Source organism: Oryzias melastigma, linkage group LG13 (genome assembly GCF_002922805.2).
Source record: "Oryzias melastigma strain HK-1 linkage group LG13, ASM292280v2, whole genome shotgun sequence".
Taxonomy (NCBI): domain Eukaryota; kingdom Metazoa; phylum Chordata; class Actinopteri; order Beloniformes; family Adrianichthyidae; genus Oryzias; species Oryzias melastigma.
Window position 1 is genome coordinate 19572224 of NC_050524.1, and position 27072 is coordinate 19599295.

A 27072-nucleotide genomic window follows, 5' to 3' on the forward strand; every position below is an offset into this window, starting at 1 on the left:
CTATAAAAAAGTCTGTTAGTGCGGTTCAGGTTATAAGTGTGCTCTCCTGGCTGTTTGAAATGAGGAAATTAGACAATCAGTTTGGTGAGTGTGAACATCTTATGGCCGCCCTACGGCCACTTATGTATTACATGCCCAATTTATGGCATAAAGACAGCGTATGACAGCAACAACCATATGTCACAAGTTTGTGTAACTTCTATTTTCCTTACAAATACTTTACGATACACTTACCACATGCACGACAATGTTACGTTCCATTTACATGACGTCTCTAAAACACACCTGCACTCCCCTGAAGATGACCTCCACGATCCTTCATGGTGTGTGTATGTGTATAACCCCAAAACCTGTAGAACCTGTACGGGTCAACCCCTGTATGGGAGCGTGTGACTAACAGTCATTGATTCCTGGGATTACTGAATTTTCTGGATTATAAATCGCACCTGAATATAAATCGCAGGAGCAAAAAACATCTAATCAAGAAGAAGAAAAGCATATATAAGTCGCTCTGGAGTATAAATCACACTTTTATATTTGCCATGACAAAAAATAAAAACAAGAATGATGCTTTGATGCAGATGAGAAAAATATCAAAATTTAAGAGAAAAACAATCAGATTCTCCTCCACTTCTTCTTCTTCTGGTACTGTCAGAAGAAAATACAGCGGCCACTAGCGGTTGTTAGCGGAAACAACCGCTAGTGGCCCAGTCACAATGTCGGCGATCTGTCGGGGATTATGGCCCAGTCACAAATCAGTTGCGATGGGTAAAACCCAGGAAATTTGAACAAAATCTTGAGACAGATCTCACGATTTTGCACCCATCGGAGGCGCTCTCCGGACGCCTGCGGCTTGTCGCTGATTTTTTAGGCATCGCCACACCCGTTGCGGTCCCCAACTTTGAACTTAAAATTTTAAGATTGCTCGCAAGATTTTACACCCATGTTGGGCATCCCAGACACAATCACCGATGACCTACGATACCCTCTGATATCGGAGACGATATCTGCGAGCGTCTTTTCTTTTAATTTTTTTACCCCCTGGTTTCTGGCTGCCTGTTTTTGCCCTTCCCCCTGCCTCCTGCTTTCCCATTTCCTCCTCCCCTTGGTCCTCGCGTCGTCTGAGACGATCACAGAAAGCGTACAAATTGTCGCAGGGCGCCTCCTATTCAGTCTAAGGGCGCCACCGACAGGTGCAAAATCGTGAGATCCCGGGTTTTACCATCGCAACTGATTTGTGACTGGGCCATGATTGGAATCGGTTGGTAGTGGAAAAATAACAAATATATGAGCCTATTTATGCAAAAAAAAAAAAAATCACAAATAAGTCACTCCTGAGTATAAGTCACATCCCTGGCTAAACTATGAAAAAATGGTGACTTATACTCCATAAAATACAGTACATTTACATGTTGATTCTGAATCAATGTATTTAATGTAATTATCTTAAAAATGGTTTTGGATTTGCTGCAGCAGCAGGAAAACTCATGTTTACTCATGAATATGCAGATTTCCATTTCCATGTCACAACATGTCACTTTTCTCAGTAAAGACTCATGTTGTTTAGTATCATCATATTGAGTTGTTCTGTGTTGCAGTGCTGAAACTCCCCCTCAAAACCTCAACACTATGTGAGGCAGCAGAAGAAGAACCTGTTAGTGAGCTGTTTCTGTCCAAAAACCTCCAGACAGTTTGGATTAAAGTCCTGCTTATCTTGAGCTGCTTTTGGGAAGAGTTCAGTGGATAGAAAGAACCACGGACACCAACACATGTGCAGTTGTGCTGCAGACAAAAGCAACATTTCCCACACGTCCCATGGGATCTTCTGGGAAGATCATAGAAGTCAAAGCTAACTGAAGCTGGAATCATGGATATGTGTTCATGTAAACACAGTCAGGGACAAAAAGAAACAACTTAGTGTAGAAAAAAACAAAACATAACAAAATCAGGAGGCAGAACTGAAAGTATGATGTGACACAGCCTGAACCCGGGGGTGTTTTTTTCCCCGTCTGGGATGAATATTTTTAAAAAACTGCATGTTTTTCATGACGTTGACTGCTGACGGTGTTTTCCAGGACGTGCTTGTAAACGGGAAGATTCCTGCCGCTGCAACATGTGAGCACGCTTTTATGTCTGGTGCATGTAAACGCTCATTGTCGGGCTCCAGTTTTGTTGATGTTAGCTCTTCAGCATTCTGACGCTAGCTCAAAAGCCCAGTCTCTGCCGTGCATTTAAATCATCGGGGCGGCGATATTATATTTTCCTAAGACTCGGCTGCAGTCGACACCAACTCTTGATTGGAAATGCCCCGGGCAGAAAACCCAAACACAGAGCTGCTGTAATAATCAACTCAGGCTCACACGGACACTAAAGAAAGACAGAGTCAGGACGGAAATCAGAAAAAAACAAAAGTTTTAAATGTGCAATTTCAACAAACTGAGGCAAAAAAGTGATTCCAATCTATGTTTAAATAGTGCTATTAAACGTGGATAAAATGATTGAAGCATATTTCAATATTCTCTGCAGACAGGAGGTGGATTCAGGTCAGGAGGTGGGTTTCATGTCTGCCTGCTTTGTTTGGTTTTCCAGCTTCTTTGGCCAAACAGGGATGCATTTTTACATGGTGGATTGGGTTTAAGTTAGTAAGATGCAGCAGTTATTCACACACGAAAAACATGAAAGTATGAGTGAAGTGAGGAGAGTGCGAGCATGTCCTCGATTTGTTCCTCATGTTCTTAAATCACACAATTTAGAACAGAACCACAAAACTCACAGGATGCTGGAGGAACGTCCGTCCTAAAACCATGCTACATGTCAGCTAATGGGCAGTGAATGTCTTTAAATTGGCCTGTCCAACCGCGCAGACTGACCCCCCCTCTCATATATGTGTGTGTGCTGCAGTCTTTGGGTTCCCTCAAAGAGGAGACCATAGGAGACGGCATTTGAATCGTTTAATATCCCCCAACTCTCCCTCCCAACCAGTCAGTAATCACACACACACACACACACACACACCAACACACTGCTCCAAAATGCAATTTTCTTTGCTGAAATGAAAAAAAGAAGCTTAGTCTTTTGGATGGTGTGCACATTTGCAGGAGTGCACCAGCAGTTGCAAGGCTCCATGAAGGACTGTGATGCACACTAATGTGTTTGTGTGTGTGTGTGTACATGTCTTTGTTTATTATGCCCCTCTGCTGAGTGTCTTGGTGGCGACTCCACCACCCTGCACCCTATTGCCACATATGTAATAATGTTAATATGGTTAGATGAGCGCAGGGTCTGCATGCATAATTCATGCTGTTTCTTTGTCTAGACTGTATAGAATGTGTGCAGCATCCACGCCGTGGAAATGAGTGGAAACCCGCAGAAAGTTATCAGTGGAGCTGTGAAAGTGTGTCGCCCTGCTCCTGCGCTTTACTGTGATAAATGACAGATTATTCCAGGAGGAGATGAGATCTTCCTTCCCGCTCAGTCTCCCCGTCCATCTTTCTCTCTCTCAGCCTCCATCAGGGTTGGCTCCACTTGTAGTTATTTTCTTTGCTTTATGTCTGCTTTCACTTAAACCCTCCACTACCACCATGCATGCCCCCACCCAGCCCGGTTTGCATCTGGACCCGAGCCAGCACCGTGTTTACTCGGAACGAGCAGCACCATTAAAATTCATGACTGCACCACCTTTACTGTTTCTACTACTCCAAGCAGGGGAGGAGAGGTGGAGGTGTCTTTGGGCATTGCTGCGAGGGGTGGGGGCAGCAGATAAAGCAGAAGGGAAGGTGGTTGAAGAAAGGGGGGGGGGGGTTGCTGTGTCCACCTGAAAATGGCTTTTGTAGAGAATTGGGGGGGGTGAGGAGAACAGGTGAGGAGGCAGACTGAAAAACCGAAAGAGAAGATGAAGTGATAGAAGGAGAGAAACACCACCTGAGAGTGAAGGAGGGTAAAACAGAACGACAGAAAAATAAATGAAAAACAGGGGAGGGGGCAGTTGTCATTAAACCCCCCCCCCCTCTATCAGGACAGAGATGCAGAGGCCAATTTATCTGGACAGACAGACGGTCTGACCGTGTGGAGCAGCAGGAACACCATGAGGGGGTGTGTGCTTCTGCTTTAAGGACGCACAAAACACACACATGCGGACACACACTCTTGAACTTGAACACACACATGCAGACACACAAACACTCAGACACACACACACACACACATGCAGAAACAAACAGGAAGGTAGGCACACAGACACACACTCATGAAGACCAAAAAACACACAACAAGACAAAGAGAACACAGACATGCAGACACACAAACACATGCAAGCACACACCAACACGCAAACATACAGACACAAACACACCCCCACATGCAGGAACACATATGCAGACCTACGCACATAGACATACACTGACATACAGTCACACACACACACGCAAAGATGCACAGACATGAAATGCACACAAAAAACGGTGCAGACACACATGCAGACATGCAAGCATGCAGACACACAAAAGTGCAGACACATACTGACATAAATGCAGACACACACTGACATGCTAACACACAAACACGCACACCCACACCCACACATGAAGACATACGCACACTGACAGACACTGACATGCAGTCACATATACACAAAAGTGCAGACACACACAGTCAAAGATGCACACACATGCAGACAGACAAAAATGCAGAAACACACAAACATGTAGAGACACATATACATGCAGTCACACACAGGCTAACACACCCCCACACGCACACCCCAACACACACACACACCCCTGCAAACATGCACAAACACACACCGACACAAAAAAACACACCAATATGCACACAACACTGACATGAAAACACACAAACAAAAACACGCAGGCACACGCCGACATGCAGGCACACACATGCAGACACAAGTACCCCCACACGCACGTTTGCATGTTTGTGTGTAAGCACACAAACATGCAGATGCCCACACAGACAAGCACACGTACAAACTGACACACACAGGCAAATATACACACACTCGTAAAAAACATACAAAAGATGAACACACACACAGACCTGCAGACATGCACACATGTAAAGACACAACTGATAATGCACATAAGAAACATAGATACAAATACGCAGATACACACAAATACACAAAAATAGAACCACACAAAGAAATGCATATAAACACACTTGGTCAGACACACACAAGTGCATATAAACAAACACGTAGATAGAAATGCAGACACACAAGGATACAAATACGCACACACTTTTGTGTGTGTTTTTTGTGTGCCTCAAACTGCTGTAAATGTGCTTTGTGGGCAGTCATGCTGAACTCCACGTGTGTGTGTTGCAGAGATGTAACTGAGCTCTCTGAAGGTCAGCTCCACTCTGTTTTTGTCTTTTTTTGCCTCTTTTTTTTACATTGAGCTTCCGGTCCTCCTGTCGGCTGCAGGCATTTGGAAACGACACAGAAGCTCAAAATGGCCACTCCCTGATCTTTTGTTTCTCGTATCCCTTTTTCCTGCTGAATAACAGAAACGTCTCATTGAATTAGGAATCATCTTCTCTCTTTATCACCTGCTCAGCTGGAGACACAGACAAGAGTTGATCGATACGTTGATAGTTTGACATCCGTGTACTAAAACATTTTTTTCAATTATGAATAAATAAATAAATAAAATAATTAGAAAAGCCCTGAAAAAACCCTTGAATATACTGTAACCCTTGTGCTATCCTAGGTATTTAGACGTTGGGAGTTGGGTCATCTGGACCCCACAAGACAGCAAACTGAACTTTTTTTTCAATTATTTTTGATTTTTAAATCCTGTCCACCTTCACTCACATTTGTCATGGGATGGATGACACGTCAATTTAAGGGTGGGGTCATGTGAAAGTGTTAAACCAATGCCTGAGCTCCAGATGTTAGCATACTCTTGAGTGGGTCTTCAGCTTCTCAGTTGTGTGTTTAACATTGTGAGAGACTGTAGGGTGCTTAGATTCTGACTTAAGATGCAGAACGATTATGCACAAGTAAATAAAAAAAAAAGATTTTTTCCTTTTGGAATAAAGTTTCCAGTTGACTAGATAGTAGTGATCCTTCAGCTGGTTTGAACTTTGGGTTAATACAGTCGAATGACATTTCATCTAAAACAAAAGGTTCTTCTTAGTGGAAGATTTTTTTTCTCTGTTCTCACTTTTTATCTGGAATTTTTTACGAGTCTCCTTCAGTTTCTGTGTCTGATTCAGATACTTTTCACTGTGAGCATTACAGTGATTTATATTCTGGTCAAACACTGTCTGCTTCATTAGCAACTAAACAGTAAGAGGGCTGCGCTGTGGTGTTGTTGTTTGCACCATCAATTCACAGCATGAAGGTTCTGGTTCAAATCCTGCCTGACTTTTTTTTGTGTGGACTTTGCATGCTCTCTTCAAACATGCTTTATAGGTTCACTGATGATCCCAAGTGCACTCCAGGTATATAAGGGGACCATGTGTGAGTGTGTGGCTCTGCAAAAGATTAGCAACCTCCTTTTAATACAAAGTCCTCTGTTGCGAGGGTAAACTGCATTGGGGTGTGTTCTGAAGCACAGAAGTTTATATTTAAATGTAAGAAATGGCTTTTTGTTGTAGAATTACCTTTTTAAAGTTCTAAAAGCGCTGTTGTTATGTGTAGTCAAGCACTGGAAGCTCTGCGCTAACGCTAGCGGACAAGCAACTATTGGTGACATTCGAAATAGGAGACACTATTTTTTCATAACTCTCCATTTGGATGGCTAAATGAAGGGAGAGGGAGAATGGAAGATTTTGGATTGGGCGAAAGCCTTACTTCCGACTCCAGCGAAATTAAGCCAATTCAGTAACCATTTTTCAACGATACGGACACCGATAGATGGATAGTAAACAGTGATTGGTCAAAGTTGGTCTGAGTCAACGTTCCTATGGGAACTACTATCTCCATTTAGGAGTAAGCTTGTTTGAAGTCCACACCCCTTGCACTGAAAGCGGTATCAGGAAAATCTGTCAATCAAACATTCAAGGTGGAGCCAGCGGGCACCACATGCCTTTACTGAGGCATCTGATTGATCAGTTTATAACTTGAATAACTTGTGATAAAAAAGTGAAAAAAAAATGAATTAGCAATACCATGTCAATAAAAAGATAGCATAGCAAAAATAGTTATTCTGACAAATACAATGACTTAGTAATAACAGTTTATATCTAAATAGAAACCTGTGGGATTTCAGCTTCTTGGAACCAGTGGGTACTTCCTATTTGGAGCACGAGTGGGGAGAGATGACTCAGTCCAGTTCTCTTATACAGTCAATGGGTGAATCCCACCTTCATCTAGCAGTAGCTGGGATAGGCTCCAGGAACCCGAGACTCTGAAATTGATTCAGTAGGTTTGGAAAATGGATGTATGGATGGATTTATTTGGGTGAGTCTGTCTTGAAGTTGAGTCATGACATCTAGACTAAAAATCTTTCTAAAAACGTATTAATAAGAAGTCACATTAGAAAGTAGAAATGACAATGTATTTCCCTTTTCAACAATCCAATAAAGCAGATTACTGTGAAAATGTCATTTTAGTGCTAAATTAAAGGAAACATTTGACATCGTTCCCACTGTTGTGATCGACTTCGGTCAGTCAATTAACTTTCTTCAAATCTTGTATCTTTGCAGTTCATGTTTTATTACTTATTATTTCATTCATAAATTGCTTTTTTCATATGTTTAGCTATAAAGTAGACTCTTATGGCATAATGAACGTCCATCTTCCAGAGGTACTGGTATCCTGAAGTTTGACTCCGCTCCTCCCTCTCAGCTTCTGATTGGGTAATTGTTACCTCTGTTGCACGACACAGGAAAGGAAGGAGAGAAGCGCTTGTTGCCTAGCAATGTGGTTGCCATAGCTACAGCCAGGGCTCCCTCCTAAAGAGTACACTGTTATTTACATTGAAAAGAGAGAGAACCAGAGAGTAAATGAGCAATGACATAGCTGAGGAAAGAACAGAAGATGGGACGGAAGGAAGGGAGGAGAGGAGGAAGAGTGGAATGAAGTTGTAGTGGATGGAGGAGCAGAGGAGTTCATTAAAAAGAACATAAAGAATGGTCAGACAGGGAGCAGACAGACAAAGGGAAGCAGAGAGTTGGGGAAAAAGTGGAGGAAAATCTTTTCATGATTCATCATATAGATTCCCCCTGACAGTTGCAGCAGTGCAGGCTGGGTAATATTGGAGTCTGCTTCATTTGCTATTCTGTCTTAAGATGTGGTGTTGTGGCTTTGCTGGCTGGTTGTGCTGCGGTCTCTCAGTTGTTCTGGCCGTGTTTGGGTAACCCCTCCCATACACACACTACATCCAACCTAAAATCCATTCTGTCGCTCCATCCGTCTGTCGTCTGCTTCTTTGTGACTGAGCAGAACCATGACTGTAACGTTCAGCACAAGCAGAACACGAGCAGAAGCACCAGTTCTGTGTTTCCCTGCATTTCATTTCACATTTTGGTGCCTGAAAATATTTGATTTCTTTGTGGAGAAGTTATTTCAGAAACCCTGCCACTTCAAGTGTTTGTTTGCTTTAAATAAGCTGTTGAGTGGCCACAGCAGTGATGACTGCAGGGACTTTAATCACACATAAAAAATGCAGAAATCTCCCTCTGTGAAAGTCTCCCTTTGATGCATGTTCCTTTGTCCCGAGAGGTCATTACTGACATTTCCACATGATAGTGCAGCACGCCGGACCTGGAGAGGCTGGGATTTCACAGTCACATTCCCAGCCAACTCTCTCCCTGGAACAAAACAGGATTAATAATTTGCATTTTAACCCTTCCTGGACCAGAGCAGTAGCTGCTAACCGGCTCCACACACTAACGGTCTGTGTTGTCGGATTCTCTGACATGCATGATTGATGAGGTTGGTGTTGGTGCACATATCTGCAGTTTGTGTGCTTGTGTTTCTGTCTAAAAATGTGCACACATGAGGAGACTGCACAGCCTGATGGTCTGTGGATTCGTGGAGCACACCGACGGCCTCTGTCCTCTTTACTTTACAATGTCATCTCTGTGAGCTAACTCCCCTGAAACACAAAAGACCCACAAAACACTTGAAGTTACACAACCTGCTGACTGGACACGAGTGGAGGCAGCTACTGTGTGAAAGGGTGGGGTTGCTTTGGTGGAGGTAGAAGTGAAACCAAAGACAAAAAAAAAAAAAACATATATTGGAAACAGAGAAATGCAACGACTAGTAGCGATTCTGTGTGACAACAGATGGATTGCAGCAAAGGCTTCCAATTTCCTCTGTGAGAGTAAAGCAGAAAGAAAAAAAATCAAGAGGAAATATGGAAGAAAAAAAGTGAGGCACAATGAAGCATGGGGAGAAGATGGAATCAGAGGCAGCCAGAAGCAGCAGTAATGAGAATGCATGAAAGTGAAAGAGACCGAGAGAGACTGGGAGAAGGAGTGAAAGGAGGAAGACGGAGAGAAGGAGAAATGAAGCCACTTTTCATCTGTGACTGACAGTTTCCATCCGACTGCATCTCTGCCTCCTCGTCTGCAGAAAACACCTGAAAATGTCTCCTTGAGCTTCTGGAAGGTGAATTTCTCCGCCGTAAACTGTGGTCCTTCTCAGCACTTCCTTTGTTTCAGCATCCGTGACTGTGATCATGTGTGTGCACGTGTGTGCACGTGTGAGGCTTCACACAGACTCTCATTCATCACATTAAAGCGAGTGAGTGGGGGGAGCAACTAAACCCAAACTGGAAGCTAAAGTTATCTTGCAGAGGTTTGCATGTGGATGTTTGCGCGTGTGTGTGTGTGTGTGTGTGCGCATCGTGCGTGTGTGTGCTCTTTTGTGTGCTTTACCCCTGAGAGGCTCTCCTCATTAGGCTGTAAGGCGACAGGAGTGCAGAGTGTGTGTTTTCACACACTGCTGCTCCCAAACAACTGGAGACACTTTTTTTTTTTTTTTTTATAAACTCTCTCCTTTTCCCCACATTTGTGCGTTCTCCTCCTCCTCCTCCCTTTTCCCTCCATCTTTCTGCTCCTCTTATCTGTTTGCTAAAGCGCTCCCTGCTCGCTGCTCTTCCTCCTCCACCTCTGTGGCCCTGAAAGATTGTAAAGAACAGGAATAGTTCCTAAAGAAAACCACATCACTTTTTATATCCACATGAACCTCAATGACTCGGGTTTTATGGTTTGTGGTTTCCATGGAAACCTCTTTGTGTGTGTTAATGATTCAGATCACCTTTTAATGTCTGGATTGTCGTTTTAAAAGATAATAACTCTGCTGTTTTAAGCAAAAGTTGAGCACAAATGTTAAAATAAAATAAAAAAAGAAAGATAGGGAAGGGCTGGTCAGGGCTTTAAGAGCTCTGGTTTGTTTTGTGTTGGGACCTTGAGAATATTTTGTTGGAAAATCTCAGAGATGTTCAGATCCCTCCACTGATGGAGTCTGAGTGGAAGGAGAAGGAGCTGAGATGGAGGTGCAAAAACACACATGTGGACAAGAGCACTCACTTTCAGGTTAGAATTGTGACTGTTGTCCTTCAGTGGTGGACAGACTGAAACTTCTCATGGCTGGCCCACTAAAACTAGTTTCGAGCATACAAAAATGCAGAAAACAGAGGTTATAAATTAGGGCGGAGTTGATAAAATCGATTTATCGATGTGGGTCGATCGAACCTTAAAAGATCAATAATTAATCCATAAAAGTTAAAGTCCGTTAGCTTAATGATAATGTACAAGGATGCCTAATGCAAAAACTCATCTGACGTAAACATCCATCGCTGATTAAATGAGCAGCTTTATATACTCACTTTATATACTCGCTTTATAAACTCTTTTAAGGAAATATGTTTTTTAAAGTAACCATTCTGGTCTAAATCGCCAATTTTTTTGGGCTCGTTCTTTGCTTATTCTTTTTGAAAAAAGTGTACCGCTTTAGCGCTAGCTCCACCTAGTGGCCAAACTGAAACACCCTAGAGGAGAAGCAATGTTTACAATGTTAATTATCTTAACATTTCTGTTAGAGCTTCTCCTTTTGAGAAACTATGTAACACTAAATGCTATTAATCTCATTATAATCTCACTAATAAATTTGACAGTATGTGGACTATCAGATTAATGTAAATATATTCAGAGCATATAGAAGAATATCAATGTATTTCTAAATAAATGTGTAAACTCCAAATTGAATGAATTGAATTGAGTGTTATTAAATTATTATTATTTATCCAGGCTCTGGTGAATCAAATTGAATTGATTGACTATTTGTTTGTTTAATTTTAAAAAATGTTTAGGTTTTTTTTTGTAAAGGTTATAGAAATTAAGTATTCAAAACTTGGCTATGTGTGGCTTTCTGGAAAACCATGGGTGTTTACGGTGATTGTTGCACTTTTTCTGTTAGCTTACTAACTGACCCCGGCCCCACATCAGAGAAGAAAACAGTTAAGTGGCCCTCACAAGAAAAAGTTTGGGGACCCCTGTTCTAGAGCAGGGATAGGTAAAGCCTCGAGGGCCGCATTCCTGAATGTTTTCCAACATACACTCATTTTTAAAAGCAGCTTTTTATTCTGATTCACGAGTTTCGAAAGATCCTTGTTTTAAAGCATCCAGGTGAGTTGGGTCAGGTGACTCTGCCTTAACAAAGACTCCATCACCGTCTACTTCTAAAGCTAAAGAGCCGAATTAAAGGATCGATGCAGCTTAATAAATATGAATAAAATAAATATTTACACTTTCATTGTAATAAATTGGTGGTTAACTAATATTCACACAGTATTACATGTACTTATGTTAGAGTAGAGCTGATTATGTTCTGCTTCTATTTTGTGGTTCTCCGTCCTTATGAGACCTAATGTAAAGATTAGGATTATTAGGATTTTAGTTGTTTGATTGTCAAATTAATTGAAAATAAACAATATTCAAGGTTTTTAAGTCAAACAGGACAGTCTTTGTTTTTGTCTCCCTCCATCAGCGTCCTCTTGTTTTGCCATAAATGCCCCTGCCATCGCTCTGTCACAAACATCTTCAGGAACGTTTCTGTTTTCAGTTGTCATTTTAATTAAATAAATATTACAGAACAAAAGTCAGGAGTCAAACTGTGAAACGGGAAATGAAAAAAGAGGGAACGCCGAATAACAGAACAACCTGACAAAGGAGCAACATGGAGGAGGAAAGAAGAGAGAATGAGACTGGGGGGGAGAAAAAGACGGATGGGGAAGGTGTTGTGGAGGAGAGGAGGTGGGGTGAAGAGCACTAGAGGATTCATCTCTTGCTGGATAATTCCCAGGAGGATCTCTCTCCAACACTTGAAAGCTGTGAAGTGTGCAGTTCTGCTCCTGCTCCTCCTGGTAATTGGAAGAAGAGCGGAGGGGAAGGAGGGAAGGGAGAGGGGACGATTGGGTAAAAGGAGGAGAAAATTTACAGATGGAGAAAAAGAAGGAGGAAACGGAGAGGAGAAGTGTGTAACTGTGTAATTAGGAGGAAGTGGATTCATCGCCGTTTCTGCCTTTCTTTGCCCGCCTGTGTATCCTGGACTTCTTCTGTGGCTTTTTGGTGGTTTGCTTCTGAAACATGGCCACAGGCGTTTAATCATTGATGGAGATTTTCATCGGGCGCGTGCACGCAGGCAGGCAGGCAGGCAGGCCGGCGGGCAGCTCGCTCACGAACATCAAGACCTGCTGATTCACTCTCCTGGGCCTTCCAGCTCAGAAACACACAAACACGGAGGAAAGTGACCTGAGACTGTCTGTGTTTGTATATGTGGGGGGTGAGGCTCAGTCAGCAGCAGCTGAAGCAGCACGAGATAAAAGAAATGTAGAAAGGCTTCATGTTGCAGCATGGAGGGATGCAGCTTGTCACTACTCTGGTCTGATTTATGGAATAAATACCTCATGGATACTTTGGAAAAAAAAATATAAACAGTGGCATCTAGAACTTCCAGGCTCCACAGTCACTCATGAGTGTGAAGTCTTCCGAGTTCCCTCTAAGGAATGGAGCAGATAAAGCTTCTTGAAGAATGAAAACATTGCTCCTTCCTGTGGCCTCTGACTCCATCCATGATCTCTATTCTCTGCAGAAGATGATGCTTCCATCATTTTACTGCAGTGTTTTCATGTCTGCGCTTCAGAACAGAACTGTTGTTCAGATTGTTAAGAATATTATTGTTCCAATCTGCAAAGGTTGATCTGAGATAGGAAATTAGAGCATCTGTGTTCAAATCTAGTTTAAAGGATTTCCTTCTCTTGCTGTTTGTCTCTCATTTTTGTCCTTTTATTCTATCGTTGAGTCTCATGTTCTATAAATCGAGTCACATTTCTGACCTCTAGCTCCATCAGTTCCTGTGTCCATCAGGGCTGCATCATGGCAACAACAGGACAGTATTGGGGCTGCATTAGAGCTATATCAGGACTGCATCAAGACTGAATCAAGGCTACATTAAGGGTGCATCAGGGCTGCATCAAAGCAGTTTCAGGGCTTCATGTCTGCAGAATTTCAGTCTTTCAGCTCCCTATGTTGTTCTAAGGTTCTGCCTTCTCCAAAAGATGAGATGGGAACTCAGAATTGTCTGTAGAAGATTTGAGGCTGCTTCCATTGGCATGATTATGAAATCATCATAATGTAGTGGTGGTACGGGGGGGATAGAGGTACAACTGGAATGTGTACACGATGTTACACAAACATACTCACAAAGCACACATGCACATGCAAGGGCGGGGCGGGGTTGTTTCTCATTAATAATTACTTAGACATGGCTTCATGTGGATCTCAGTCTCTGCTTTCTCAGCAGGATTTCAGGTCTCTTAGAGCCACCTCCCATTGTGAATGTGCACACAAACACACATGTTCATACGCAGACATGCACATCCACACACGCACACTCACAAACTAGCAGAAACTGTAAAAAGAGATCAACTTTTCCCACCTCCCTCCCTATCCCTGTTAGTATTTACCAGGCCCAGAGGCCCCCAGCAGGCGCCCCCTCCAGGGCCTCTATGTCTACTTCCTCTGACTTCCTCATTGAGCTGGTGTTCAGAAAGACACGAGCTGCTTTTTTTCTGTGAGAGCTAAGCGGGAACACCTCCACATCTTCTCTCTGATGCTCTCCAGCTCAGTATCAGCTGCTCCGCTAAACCCTTTTCTCTTTTCATCAGTCCTGATGCCTGGGGACAGATTCAGGATCCTCACTGTAGGACAACAATTTAACAAAACTGACTTTAGATTTTCCATTCCTCCTTTAACCTTCTTTTCTCCAGACTCCTCTTAAGATTTATCTTTAAAACTGTCTCGTCTTTCTGCTTTCTTTTCTTAGCCAAGAAAGCGGCAGATGGCTCGGTCATCGCCAACGGATACTGCGACTTCTGCCTCGGAGGTTCAAAGAAGACCGGCTGTCCTGAAGACCTCATCTCCTGTGCAGATTGTGGACGCTCAGGTAGGAGTGATGGGAAAAAGAATTTCCTCTGGTGGAGTGTGACGGGAAACATGTGAAGAGCCCATACAGTAAAATGTTTGTAGTATCTGTTTCAGACATTCCTGTATTGGAGTTTAGTGTTTGGGATATGAGAACAACACTGGTGTGTCCTTTTTAAAAAAAAGCGGATAGAAATTGGACACAGGAAAGCTTCTCTTTATAATTTTTTGATTTATAAAGTACCAGAAATGTGAATGAATTAAAATATATATCAAATCTATTGATAATACCAATGAGAATGTATTGACGCAACAATGGTCAAAGTGGTTTAACAGTTTCCCATATAAATGCTAATTTAAGACTTAGAAATGTTGTATAGAACTTACACATCTACACCTACACTTTTGCCAAACCCACAAACAATACCAACAAATATTTAGAACTTCAACATCTGCACCAACGCAAAACCTAAACATCTACACCTGCACATATAGGAAACCTATATATCTACACCTACACAAAGAACCTACAGCTACACATATAAAAAAAGATGTACATCTACACATATATAAAATACAAATCTAAACCATCTGCAACTTCCCATTTATAAAACATACACATCTATGTCTACACATGTAAGAAACCTACACATCCCTACCCACATCTACACACAGCTACACCTACACAAAAAAGAAAGTTTTTGTCCTGGCTGATGCGTTTTATCCCAAGTGGACACCACAACCTGCCTTCTAGATCCCATTCCCCTTTTCAAAGCATTTTATGAACTCTTTGATCTTTTAAATGTAGTACATTGCTCTCTTCAGACAGGTGTATTCCCCTCTACCTGTAAAACAGCCGTGGTGAGAACCCTTCTGAAGAAGAGTCCAAAAAAGTCTGGATAATACCAGACCTTTATACAGCTTACAATTTAAAGAAACATTATATAAAAAGTGTCATTATTCCATTACATTAGTTTTTAAATAACCAAGAAATTTTAGAAAAATATCAATCTGGTCTTAGGACAAACCACAGAAAAGGGACAGCTCTTTTAAAGATCGTTAAATGATCTTAGAATTAATACAAACTCATAAATACTTTCTGTCATGGTCCTCCTAGATCCTAGTGCTGCCCCTTGACACCTACCTTGTGTAGGTAGATCACCAGTGGACCTCTCAGGAACTGTTAAGGGGTTTTATTCCAACCTTACTGATTGATGCTTATATATCTAAGTTTAGATACCCGCTCTTTGAAAATCCATTAAATAAGTTGTGGGGTTCCCCAAGGGTCAATATTAGTTCTTATACTTTTTAGTTTGTGTCGTTAAGACATGATTTTTTTTATCTCAAAAATATTTGCCAGAGTCTGTCCATTCCTCTTTCTTGCCAGCATAGAGGTGCTGATGCATGCTTTTAATTCTAGTCGTTTAGATTATTGTCATGCCTTGCTCTCTGGTTTAGCCTAAACAATCTTTTGCTAGCTTACAATTATTACAGAACTCAGCAGCACAAGTTCGGATGAAGACCGGGGGGGGTCACATTACACCTATTTTAAAATCGCTGCATTGGCTCCCTGTGTGTTTCAGGAATTATTTTAAGATTCTTTTAATAGCTTATAAATGTTTTAACGGTCTTGGGCCTTCTTATTTAAGTGATCTTCTTTTAAAGTATGAGCCCTCGTCCTCTGGCGCTGGCCTTTTAGTTATCCCTAAGGTGAGGATGAAAACCTATTGTGAGGCTTCGTTCTACCACTACAGTCCTCGGCTCTGGAACGCTCTGCCACACAACCTCAGGTCAGCAGAGATAGTAGAGGCTTTAAAGGGCCAATACCACGCTTGTCTTAAGTCTTTTAGAATAAACTATATCCTTATATATGATCATTTATTACCTTTGGCACACTAAAGAACAAATTATGAAATATCACATCCAATCCCTGGCACCTGCCTGTTTGGTATGGCATCGTTGCTGCGATTGTTCCTGATACAGTCGGGGTTCAAAATTGCAGCCTCACGTCTGTGGAGTGAACCTCATTGCTGTCCCAGTCTGGCTGACCACTGTGATGATGTTCCTGTGGCTGAGCTTGCTTCTGGTATGATGAGATTCCCAATAAACTCCCTGTCACAGCAGAACCAAGCCTTGAGATCATTTAGCATTTACTTCTATACGTAGCAATCGTGTGAGGGGTCATGGGTTGTGTTACATTGGGATGGTTTCATTATAAGCTTCTGTCTATTCTTGTTTTTAACTGTAAAGTGCTTAGAGCTGTGCAAGTAAGAGATGCTGTTGATAGAACATACACATCGTCACCTTAACATATAATACCTACACATCTACATCTACTAATAAAAAGAACCACACATCTACTCATCCACATTTATAAAACCTACACATTTACACCAAAAACACATAAAGAACTACACATGAGCAACTTCATATATATAGAACCTACAGACCTACACCAACCTATATAAATATAGAACCTATACAACTTCACCAGACGTATATAAGATTTACACATCTACATCTGCACACATTAACGAACCTACACATCTACACTTGCTTATAGGAAGAACCTACACATCTTCACCTAGACATATATAAAATGTACACATCTACACCTGCATATATTAAAGAACATACACATCTACACCGACACATTTGAAGAACCTTCACATTCACAAATAACCTATTCACCTACACTTACATATAATTAGAGCCTAGACATTTACACCGACTCCTAGAAAGAACCTACACAACTTCACCCAGACATATATATAACATTTACACATCTACATCTGCACATATTAAAGAACCTATTCATCTACACCCACACATTTATAGACTTAATTATATTTTTCACAATTTGCAAAGTCTTCACAGTTAAATATACTGATTATGGATCATAAAAACAAATCAAACATTTGTCCTCAAATATATTGATAAATGTAGCCTCACGTGTTTGTGTATGTGTGTCTCTTTCTGTTTGTGTGTGTCTCTCTCTCTGTTTGTGTGGGTGTGTGTATGTGTGTGTGTGTGTAACCAGGCCACCCTTCCTGCCTGCAGTTCACAGTGAACATGACGGCTGCTGTGAGGACCTATCGCTGGCAATGCATCGAGTGCAAATCCTGCAGCCTCTGCGGCACCTCTGAGAATGACGTATGACCTCACTGCATGTTCACGTTAGACACGTGCACAGACATAGACACACCAACACACACATGCACACACCTGCACTCATGCACAGACACAAACTTACACAAATACACATGCACATAAACACCCAAACACACATGCATGTACATACACAGAGACACATAGACAAATGCACACACAAACAAGTACACACAAAAACACACATATGTAAGCGCACACACTTGCACACAACAAACAAATATACACAAACATGTATGCACAAACACATGTACAAAAACACACAAACACACCTAGGCGCACAAACACACACATAGTGCCTTTTGTCATCGCAGCAGCCCACATTGGCAGAAAAAAAAACTGTGACTTTTTTGGTAAATTTGCAGGTTTGGGCAATAATCTTTTTCAGGCCACGGCATTGTTCCATCATTTCAACATCGTGCAGTCTCTGACATGTTTCCAGTGATTTGTTTCAGACATCAGAAAATGCAGAATAGTGCTGCTCCCTACGTCTACAAAATAAAAGTCCGCATGGTTACCAGGGTTTTATATAATCAAGTGGATGTAGCCTACAGTTTAAAATAACACTCTGCTGCTTCCTATATACACAAACAAATGCATGTTTTAAACCACTTCCCACGTTAGATCCACTGTTGCATCCTCAGCTTTCATTTCAAATCTGTTTCCTTATAATAACACCTGCTCCTCTGATCTGTTGCAGGACCAGCTGCTGTTCTGTGATGATTGTGACAGAGGGTACCACATGTACTGTCTGAGTCCTCCTATGTCCGAACCGCCAGAGGGTGAGCACTAATGTTTATGTTGTTCCCATCTCTTTCACAGAGCTGTGTACAGTGCTGCGTTCTTAGAGGATGGGAAATCTGGATTTTTGCAGGACTTTCCTTTTTTTGCTTAAGCGTCTTAAACAAAGAGTCTCAGCATTGAGGCTGTGACTCCAGAATGGAGAAAAAAAATGCCACATAAGATGGCTGCCTTAGGATGTTTTCTGCTGTTGTCATGGAGATGAGTTGTAGAAAAATAACCTGTTTCCATGGTAAAAGTGTCACTTGGCTGAAGAAACCGTATCAGAGCCACTTGCGTTTAACACGCACTAGCGGTGTCAAGCCCCGCCCACGCATGCATGCGTTCAAAGCTGTTTCTGGGAGAAGTGCTGCGTTCTGTCACAATGTGAACGGCGCTTAATGCTTGCACAACATCTTCAGTCCGGATTAACATTCACTCTGAAGCATTAAGGCTGAGAGGTGCACGTCAGCGTCAGCCACACTTGATGTTTAATTAATGTCACAGCGCTCACGCCAAATTCCACGGCAAACTCCTCGTCAAATCCTCTGAATCCACAAACCGCGGGAGCAGCATGTGGCGCTTCAACACGCAGCTTTCATTTACAGTGTTGCTTAACGCTCTGTGTGAAACACGGGATTAAAGCGGCAGGGCTTTACAATAACCCGCTCTGACCTCCTGATGTGTGTCTTCCAGGGAGCTGGAGCTGTCATCTGTGTCTGAGACAACTGAAGGAGAAGGCCTCAGCCTACATCACCCTCACCTAATCTGTGGAGCTCATCTTCTCCGCCTGTCCCCAAACCGCCCCTCCATCCTCCTCCTCTGAGCTTCAGCCCCCCCTCTCTCTCCTCCTCTGATCCCCCCGCCTGCTGGTTCCCTTTGGCACCACCGAGTCCTCGCAGCGCTGCACCCACTCATGAACGTCCCTCCAGCATCCGGCCAACCTTCAGCCTGGAAAATTCCCTGTTGTGCTTCTCTTGACCCCCCGCCCCCCACTTCTCTTCAGTGCTCTGTGTCAGCAGTGAAGTTTGCTAGAAAGACTGTAACTGAGGGTCCTTCTGAGACGAACTGCTGCAGGAGGACCTGGATGAGCCCTGATGATCTTCAGCTGCAGTTCAGTCTGGCTATGAGTGAGATTTAATAGGATGATTAGGTGTCGAGGACGCCGCCGTGAGGAGCCCGTTTAAGGATGGAGTACGTCAGCGTCCACCGTTGGAGCTCCTCTGATCGCCTTCTCTTTCTGTGGAGGAGTGTGGTGCTGAATTCTGCTGAGGTTGAGGGAACAAACTGTACAGGACTCAAACTCTTTCCAGATCACACATTCATGAAGACGTTTCTGAACAAAAAGCATCGGGTTGAGAACTACTCAGCTGCTCTTCTCCACTCTGACACAGACTGGTGCCACGTTTGGGGCTTGATGGACTCAGAAGGCTGTGAATGTTTTTTTTTTTAAAACAACTGTTACAAATGAAGCAGTTTCAAAGATCCTCCAGCTGAGGTTTCCTCTGGTGAAACAGAGAGCGGGAGGCCAAAGCCAGCCTGATACGGTCCTGGTGCTCGGTGTGTGTCCTGTGGGATCAGAATGTAGGATGGATTTGGGGACATCGCAGGTCTTTGTCTGGCTCAAGCCGAGGCTGAAGTGCATATTTTTTATAACTCATTTTTTAAATTATGTTCATGTGCATGTTGTTGTTTCAATTGTTTTTAAAGACTTTGAACTGAAAAGGAAGAGAAAGCACACTTAATCCGCAATAACGTGTTGGAGACGAGAACTCTAAGCCAACTGTTGTGTCCTTCAAGCTGCGTGTGTCCGTTTGTGTGCTTTTATTTTGGCGGTGCAGTGAGGCAGCTCCATGCAAGATATCACCAATTTACCTGTTCATGCAGTCCGGGAAGGGAGGAGCAGAAATCTAAATATCGGAGTCCACAGGTAGCACTTCATTTTAGTAACTCGTCTGATGCACAGATGAAGGAGAGTCTTCAAGTTTTCTTCAGTCACAGCTAAAAGTCCATCTTTACAAACTTTGTTTAGATTATGGTGACAGGTTATGTCAGATGTTTTTAATGTTAAAATCTAAAATAGATCCAGGACTCCCTAAAAGTATCAATAAGACATCCTTTCCATCTAAAAGTTTCAGTTTGATGTTTCCAGAACTTGCTGCTCCTGGATCAAAACAGCTCAGAGATGTTTGCTGCCCCTACAGCTTACATTATAATCAGTCTGCCCTGAGCTTTATTCTTTAAAGTAAATACACTAAAAATGTTTCAGCTTCATCCTCTCCACTGGAGCTCATCTGCTGCTTTAGGTGATGATAAAGCAATCTTCTAAATCTTGTCCTGCTCTGCTGGCCTCAGTTTAGCCTCTTGACTCCTGAATTTATTCCCGGTTCTGAAAAAAAAATCTTGAATGATTTGACTGTCATGTAGATTCCAAATTAAGGTAATTTTGATGCATATTTGCATCTATGCAAAGGACACAAAGACCAAGGTTGAGACAGTCAAATCCATCTGAAAGATCTGATGATCTTTGGATCTATTTTCAAAGCATTCCCAGTGATCTTTCAATTATGATGATGCCATTTTTAGCTCAAATCAAAACATTTTCTGCAGAGCAGCAGTAGTTCATTTGAAATTCATCTTGTGGTTGTGGACGGGACCTTCATTTCCCATCAACCCTTTGTTTACAGTCCCTCACAACCCCCACCTTAACATTACTGGTGCAACAAAAATAGTGATATGACAATATTGGTGCTATCCTGTCATACTTTTGAAGCCAGACGCCAGCTCAGGCGAGGAAACCAAAAATGTAGATGGATCTATCTGTCTGTCTGCAAGTGGACGCATCAGATTGAAGCAGAGTAAGGAGCTTCTGGCCCCCCGATTGCACATATATCAAAGCTACAGGCATCATTTTCTTGTTTGTTCTCGATTCACAATGATTTGAATGAAAAATACCCAGAAATGAAAATTAAGCTTAATTTCCTTCACATATCTCCTCCGTGATGAGAAAAATGCTCATGTTAAAAACACAATTTTATTGGAGTGGGTCTAAACCAGAGCAATTAATATGTCTAAATTGGACAGACCTGTCAATTTTAAAAGGTTAAACAGATCTAGGACTGGGTTTCTCCTCTTCATAGTCTGGCTTCTACCAGGATTTCTGCTCTAAACTTAAATCCACTTTTCTCTCCGCAACGCGATAAAAATCTAACATTGTCCAGAAAAACGCCGTCCGCCAGACAATTCCAACATCAGTGAAATATTTTTACATTGTAGGAGCATTTGTGTTTTACTATAATGCAATATAAAATCTGCATAAGTCGGTCCACTGACAACATGCTTCTCGATGATCTCCATGTTTCTCAGAACAAGCTTGACTTTTTGGCCTGCTTTGCTGCACAGATTAAAACTTGAGTGGCCCGTGGACTTAGTGTGCTCAAATCCTCTTTTTGTTTGCATGAAATCTGAGGCCAACCCATCAGAGTTTCAGCCCCCCCGCCAGGCTGCTGTGCACGTTGAAGGCTGCTGAGCTGGGGGCCTGAGCTCTCTCTGCCCATTTAAAGACACTCCTGCTAACAAAAGCAGGCCCATCGTTTCATCTTCAATAGGTGAACTGGATTTGTTCAAGGCCGTTTTATTGAGCTCTTTATGTTCTGGTTGAAGAGGAAGTGGTTGTGAAGATGCATTCAACACCTTTAATTTACTCTTTGGCTTAGAGAACTGGTTCCTGCATTGATCTGTTAGCTCGAAGACTTGGAGACAATAGCTGTAAACACCAGAGTGATTAAAGGCAACAAACTGGAGGCTGACCTGGAGCTTCATGTTCTTGTGTCAGAAGCATCAGGAGGGATTTATCGGACTTAGGATGAATTCTCAAAAAGAGAATATACTGCAGCTTTATGGTACCGTTTCCATCAGAAAGGTCTTCATGTGTTCTGACTGCTGCATGACCAATTCTTTCTAATTCACTTTTTTAATTGACGTCAACTTTTCTTTAAAAAAATCACAAAAATCAAAACAGTCTTTTTTTATGCCCCCCCTTCTGTGTTTCTTTCCTTTTTGCACAACATTGTCCCCTTCCTAAAGTTTTCTAACCACTCCCTTACCAGTACAGACGGGTCAGTAAAAACCAAAAGATTCTTTCATGTTTCACGGCCCAGAAACAGGATGATGAAGACAGTGGGAGGGGGGAGGAATCTTCATCACGACTTCAGATCAGAAATCATGGAAATGTCTGAGCTCTGGGTGGGGTGGGGGTGAAAAGCCTTCATGGTGGGAGCTTTTCCCAAAGCACTTAAAAAGTTGGTGGCTTTGAATTTTACTCTCTGGTGAGGGTGGGGTATCTTGGGGTGTGTTTGTGTGTGTGTGAGGGGTGATTATTTCATAAGAACTGAGCCTTCCCTTTGTATAAATGGACAAACCAAGCAGAGGACGGGGGGGTGGGGGAAGCAGTCGATGCCTCCTGCCTCCCTCGGTGGCAGTTTTGGGCCTCGTTCTTCTGTAAAACCGTTATTGTGTGATCTTGCTTGCACTTTTTTCCCTTTCTGAAAATATGAAACTACTTGTAAGTGGGGTGTACGTGCGTGTGCGTGTGCTATTAAGTTTGAGGGGACTCATTTTTCATGTGACTCTTATTACCAACACTGGATAAAACAGAGAAAAAAAGGAGGTTTTCATTTGTATTTTTTACCTGGAGAGGAAAGGAGGGCTTTGCTTGGACAGTTTTCTCCTTCCATTCCTCTTCCTGTGTTCACTGGGAATGCTTTGGACCGCACCGCTGTCGCCGCCGCTGTCAGTCATTCTCTGTGAATTCACTCAGCTTTTTTTCTCTCTAACTTGATTCATTTTTTTCCATTAAAAGATGAGATTGAAAAGCTCCGTCTGTCTCTGCAACATTCAATCTTTTTCGTTTTAAAAAAGAAATTCTGATTTTATTTTTTAGCTCGTCTTTATGGGTTGTTTGTGAAAAACACCTTCTGAGTCTGTTTTCCATCAGGAAGGGGGACACTACTCCAAAAGCTGATCCTTAAAGACCAAAACTGTTTCCCCCATTTTCACAGCACAGATTGAAGTCAGTTACAGAACTGCGGTCCAAGTCTGTTTTCAGACAAAATACTAATGATCAAGTCCAATTTAATTAAAGTACAGCTCAGTAAAACAGCTCAGAACCATTGAAGTGGGCTCCAAATTCAAGGAAACAAAACTGGCTGGAGTTGACTGAAAATGAACAACCGGTCTTGCTTTGCCTCAGTATTCCAGGCTGGGAATTTAAGACAAAGCAAGCCGATGGTCCATGATGGTTGGAAGCACCACTGCAGAACAGAGCGCACTTTCTATTCAGGGCAGGTACAGTTTTTATTTGTGATGTATTCCTGGGACATTCATCATAGCTGCTGCGCTGGCTCCAGCAGGCTTGTGCAGCAGCAGCAGCAGAGGGGTGAAGCCCGTCATCGCTTCCAGGAGACAGAACACTAAAATCCTCGGTGCACTTCTTTCCTGGGGGGAAAAAAAATCTAGTTATTTTTAACAACGCGCTCCAAAATACAATTCCTCCGTCCATCCTTTGGCAGAGCGCCAACCTTTTTCCAAAATCCTGCACGCCACCCCCAACCCCAGCCAGTCTGCATTCCAAAACCCACACAGACACACACGTACTCTCACATGTGTGTGCTCACACAATCTTTCCACACACATGTACTGCCCACAGCCCTCATCTTCCTATGAGCTCCACTGCTCTGACCCCAGTCTTTCTTTCAAATCTCTGAGGATGTTTTCAGAGTAAATAAATGTTGTGCCAATCAAAACATTTAGATGTATTTAGGTCTAAATATACATATATATACATTTGTTTTATATACATGTGAGTGTGCACACTAAACGTCAGTGTATACATACTGTACCTCGTGTGTAGTGTGTGCATGAGTGTGTCTGTTGCTTCCCAGCCAATTACCCCATCTCTCAGACAGACTGAGACTGCCTCGGCCCGACCAACCAATCACAGGCGGGCTGCGCACTGCCAGGCTGGAGGTGGTTGCTATGGAAACCAGGAGGCCTGTTTGCATGGTGGCTGATGGAAGAGTGATGGATTACAGTAATGGGATGGAGGGAGAGGAGGGGGGAGGGGGAGGAAGATGTGGAGCAAGAAAGAGGGAGGGAGGTATAGGGAGAGGAGATAGGAAAATGAGAAAATGTGTGTGTGTGTGTGTGCACGTGTGCGTGTGTTAGGGGCAGGGGTGTGGGGAGGGAGGCATCAGAGGAGGAGACTGGCTCATACATAAAGATATTGGAAATGTATGAATGCATCTGAAATGAAGCGACTTCCAAAGATGAAAAAGAATGAGAGAAAAATGACAGGGTGGTGGGGGGGTATTTGGAAATGAGGTTTAGTGAGGTGGTGGTGGTGGAGGAGGGGGGGTGTTGGTGGTCTCACTGAATTCCTCTCTTTGGTTCCTGGTTTGGCCGATGCTGCGTCCTGCTGTCTGTCCTTGGAGCAGACCGGGAGGTGCAGCCGCCTCCACCCTTAACCCTTCGCTGCACCTCCTTCCAGTTCAGCAACAACTCAACTCTTCAATCTCACAAATTTAAGATGAAACTTGTTTAAATCGTGCCTTCCTTCAAAGTAACAAATCATCGTAAGCAAAGACAATTGTTGCTGATCCAACAATATTTTAAACTAAAGCCATAGAATTACTATTCAGAAGAATTCTAAAATGTGAGACATTTACATTTTTAATATCAATAGGGTATCACAAAAACCAAACTTTTATTTCATTAAAACCAAAGGATTGGAAGTTTAAAATTGGGAAGTTTGGAAAATTCTTTTTAAGAAACTTTAATCAGAAACGCTGTTCTGCAGCTTTCAAATGAGTCTGAATGTTAGGCAGTAAACTGATGAAAGAAGTTTGAGTTTGACAGTCAGGCTGCTTCCCCTACAGTTGACGAGGTGACATCTATAGCACCGCAGGGGTCCGAACACAGGTAAAGTTCGTTCTCCTCCATTAATAAAACAATCAATGGATGGATGGATGAATGGATAGGTGGAAGAATGTAAGGATAGACAAATTGATGGATGGATGGATAAATTGATGGATGAATTTATGTAAGAGTGGATGGAGAGATGGATGGATGGATGGATGGATATATGGATGGATGTAAGGATAGACACATTGATGGATGAATGGATGGATGGATATATGGATGTAAGGGTGGATGAAGAGATGATGGATAGAAGTAAGGATGGAGAGAGATGGATGGATGGATGGATGGATATATGGATGTAAGGATGGAGGGAGAGATGATGGATGGACGAATGTAAGGGTGTAAGGATGGATGGAGAGATGATGGATGGACGGATGTAAGGATGGATGGATGGATGGATATATGGATGTAAGGATGGATGGATGGATGGATATATGGGTGTAAGGATGGATGGATGGATGGATATATGGGTGTAAGGATGGATGGATGGATGGATATATGGTCCCTGTAGTCAGCTTCAATGATGTCTTCACATCTCTAATCAGTCGGTCTGCTAAACAAGGACAACAGTCAGGGTGCTGTTTGATGACATGTTATGTCCCACACCTTGACTGTATGTGACAAGTGGACTGAACGACCCCTCATCCCTGGCATTCCCAACAGTAACTCCCTCTGGTTCCAAGGAGTCAAAAATCCCCCAGACTAACATAGAGGAATACGCATTTATTACTCAGTCATTCTGTTTATCAGAATAATCATTTTTTTAAAACATGCTACTGATGTTGTTGTTCACCTTTTGGTATTTCCCATCAGGGGTCACCACAGCGGGCAAGCCTTCACTGATTTGGACATGTGGTTCGGAAGACACAACCCTGTGTTTTATCTGGGCTGGGGACTGGTGTAGGTGATCTGGTAGGCCGAACACATATGGTGTCTTCACTGGCACAGGGAAACACACACTCTCTGGCTCCCTTATGGCTATATAGTTAGGCAGTAGTGTGAAGGGTCTGACCTAAGGACCCACACAGGATTAAGCTTATTGTACATCCTGAGAAGTAAACCCAGGTTTTCTGCACGCCAGTCCAACGTGTAGCCAGCTAGTCTTGATAAACCTTAAGTTTTTCATGATAATTTCTCAGTAGGTCAAGTTGTAAACTGACCAATCAGATGCCTCAATAAAAGTAGGTGGAGCCTGCTGACCCCTTATGTCCAAGGTTCAAAATGTTTGACAGATTTTGTCTAGCCTGCTTTCAAGTGGTAGCGGTTTAGCCTTCTAACAAGCTCACTCCTGATTGGTTAGAGTGGTTGCCATCGAAACCATGACTCAGAACAATTCAGACCAATAACTGCTGACTGACGACTTCAGGCTCCATCATGGTGGCATCCATGTGGTGGAAAAATGGCCAAGCAAGTAAAAGTCAAAGAGAATGAGATTATCTCCTGTAGATGTGATGTTTTCACACAGTTTCTTCAGGAGTTGGAGGGTCTTTTTGGGAGGCTGGACTTAGAAATCTGACTCAATTCTAACTGACAGGACACAAAGCTCCTGGAAAAAAGATGAAGCAGAACTACAACTTTTGGCTTAATTTGTCCGCTCTATGTTCACACAAGCAAATATGAGGCAAACCAAGAAAAGATGACTCTCCTTAAAGCAAAACATTCAATTCAATTTTATTTATATAGCCCAAAATCACAAAGAGATTTGCCTCATTGGGCTTCAAAATATGAACAATTGTTAAAAACTAA

At 42.5% G+C, this 27072-nt stretch overlaps 1 protein-coding gene across 3 annotated transcripts in view; it reads left to right on the plus strand.

Annotated features, from left to right (window-relative positions):
• The window catches only part of dpf1 (D4, zinc and double PHD fingers family 1), a 41103-nt gene extending 17877 nt beyond the window's left edge, over positions 1-23226 (plus strand). For 2 of the 3 annotated variants that reach the window (XM_024276936.2, XM_024276935.2), the window contains exons 9-12: positions 14303-14422; positions 17441-17553; positions 18269-18350; positions 19045-23226. In XM_024276936.2, coding sequence (XP_024132704.1) covers positions 14303-14422; positions 17441-17553; positions 18269-18350; positions 19045-19115 — 386 coding nt within the window. In that variant the 3' untranslated portion in view covers positions 19116-23226. The remainder of the gene's footprint in view (positions 1-14302; positions 14423-17440; positions 17554-18268; positions 18351-19044) is intronic. The other variant, XR_002919771.2, reaches the window with a different exon arrangement.
• Positions 23227-27072: the final 3846 nt, after the last annotated feature.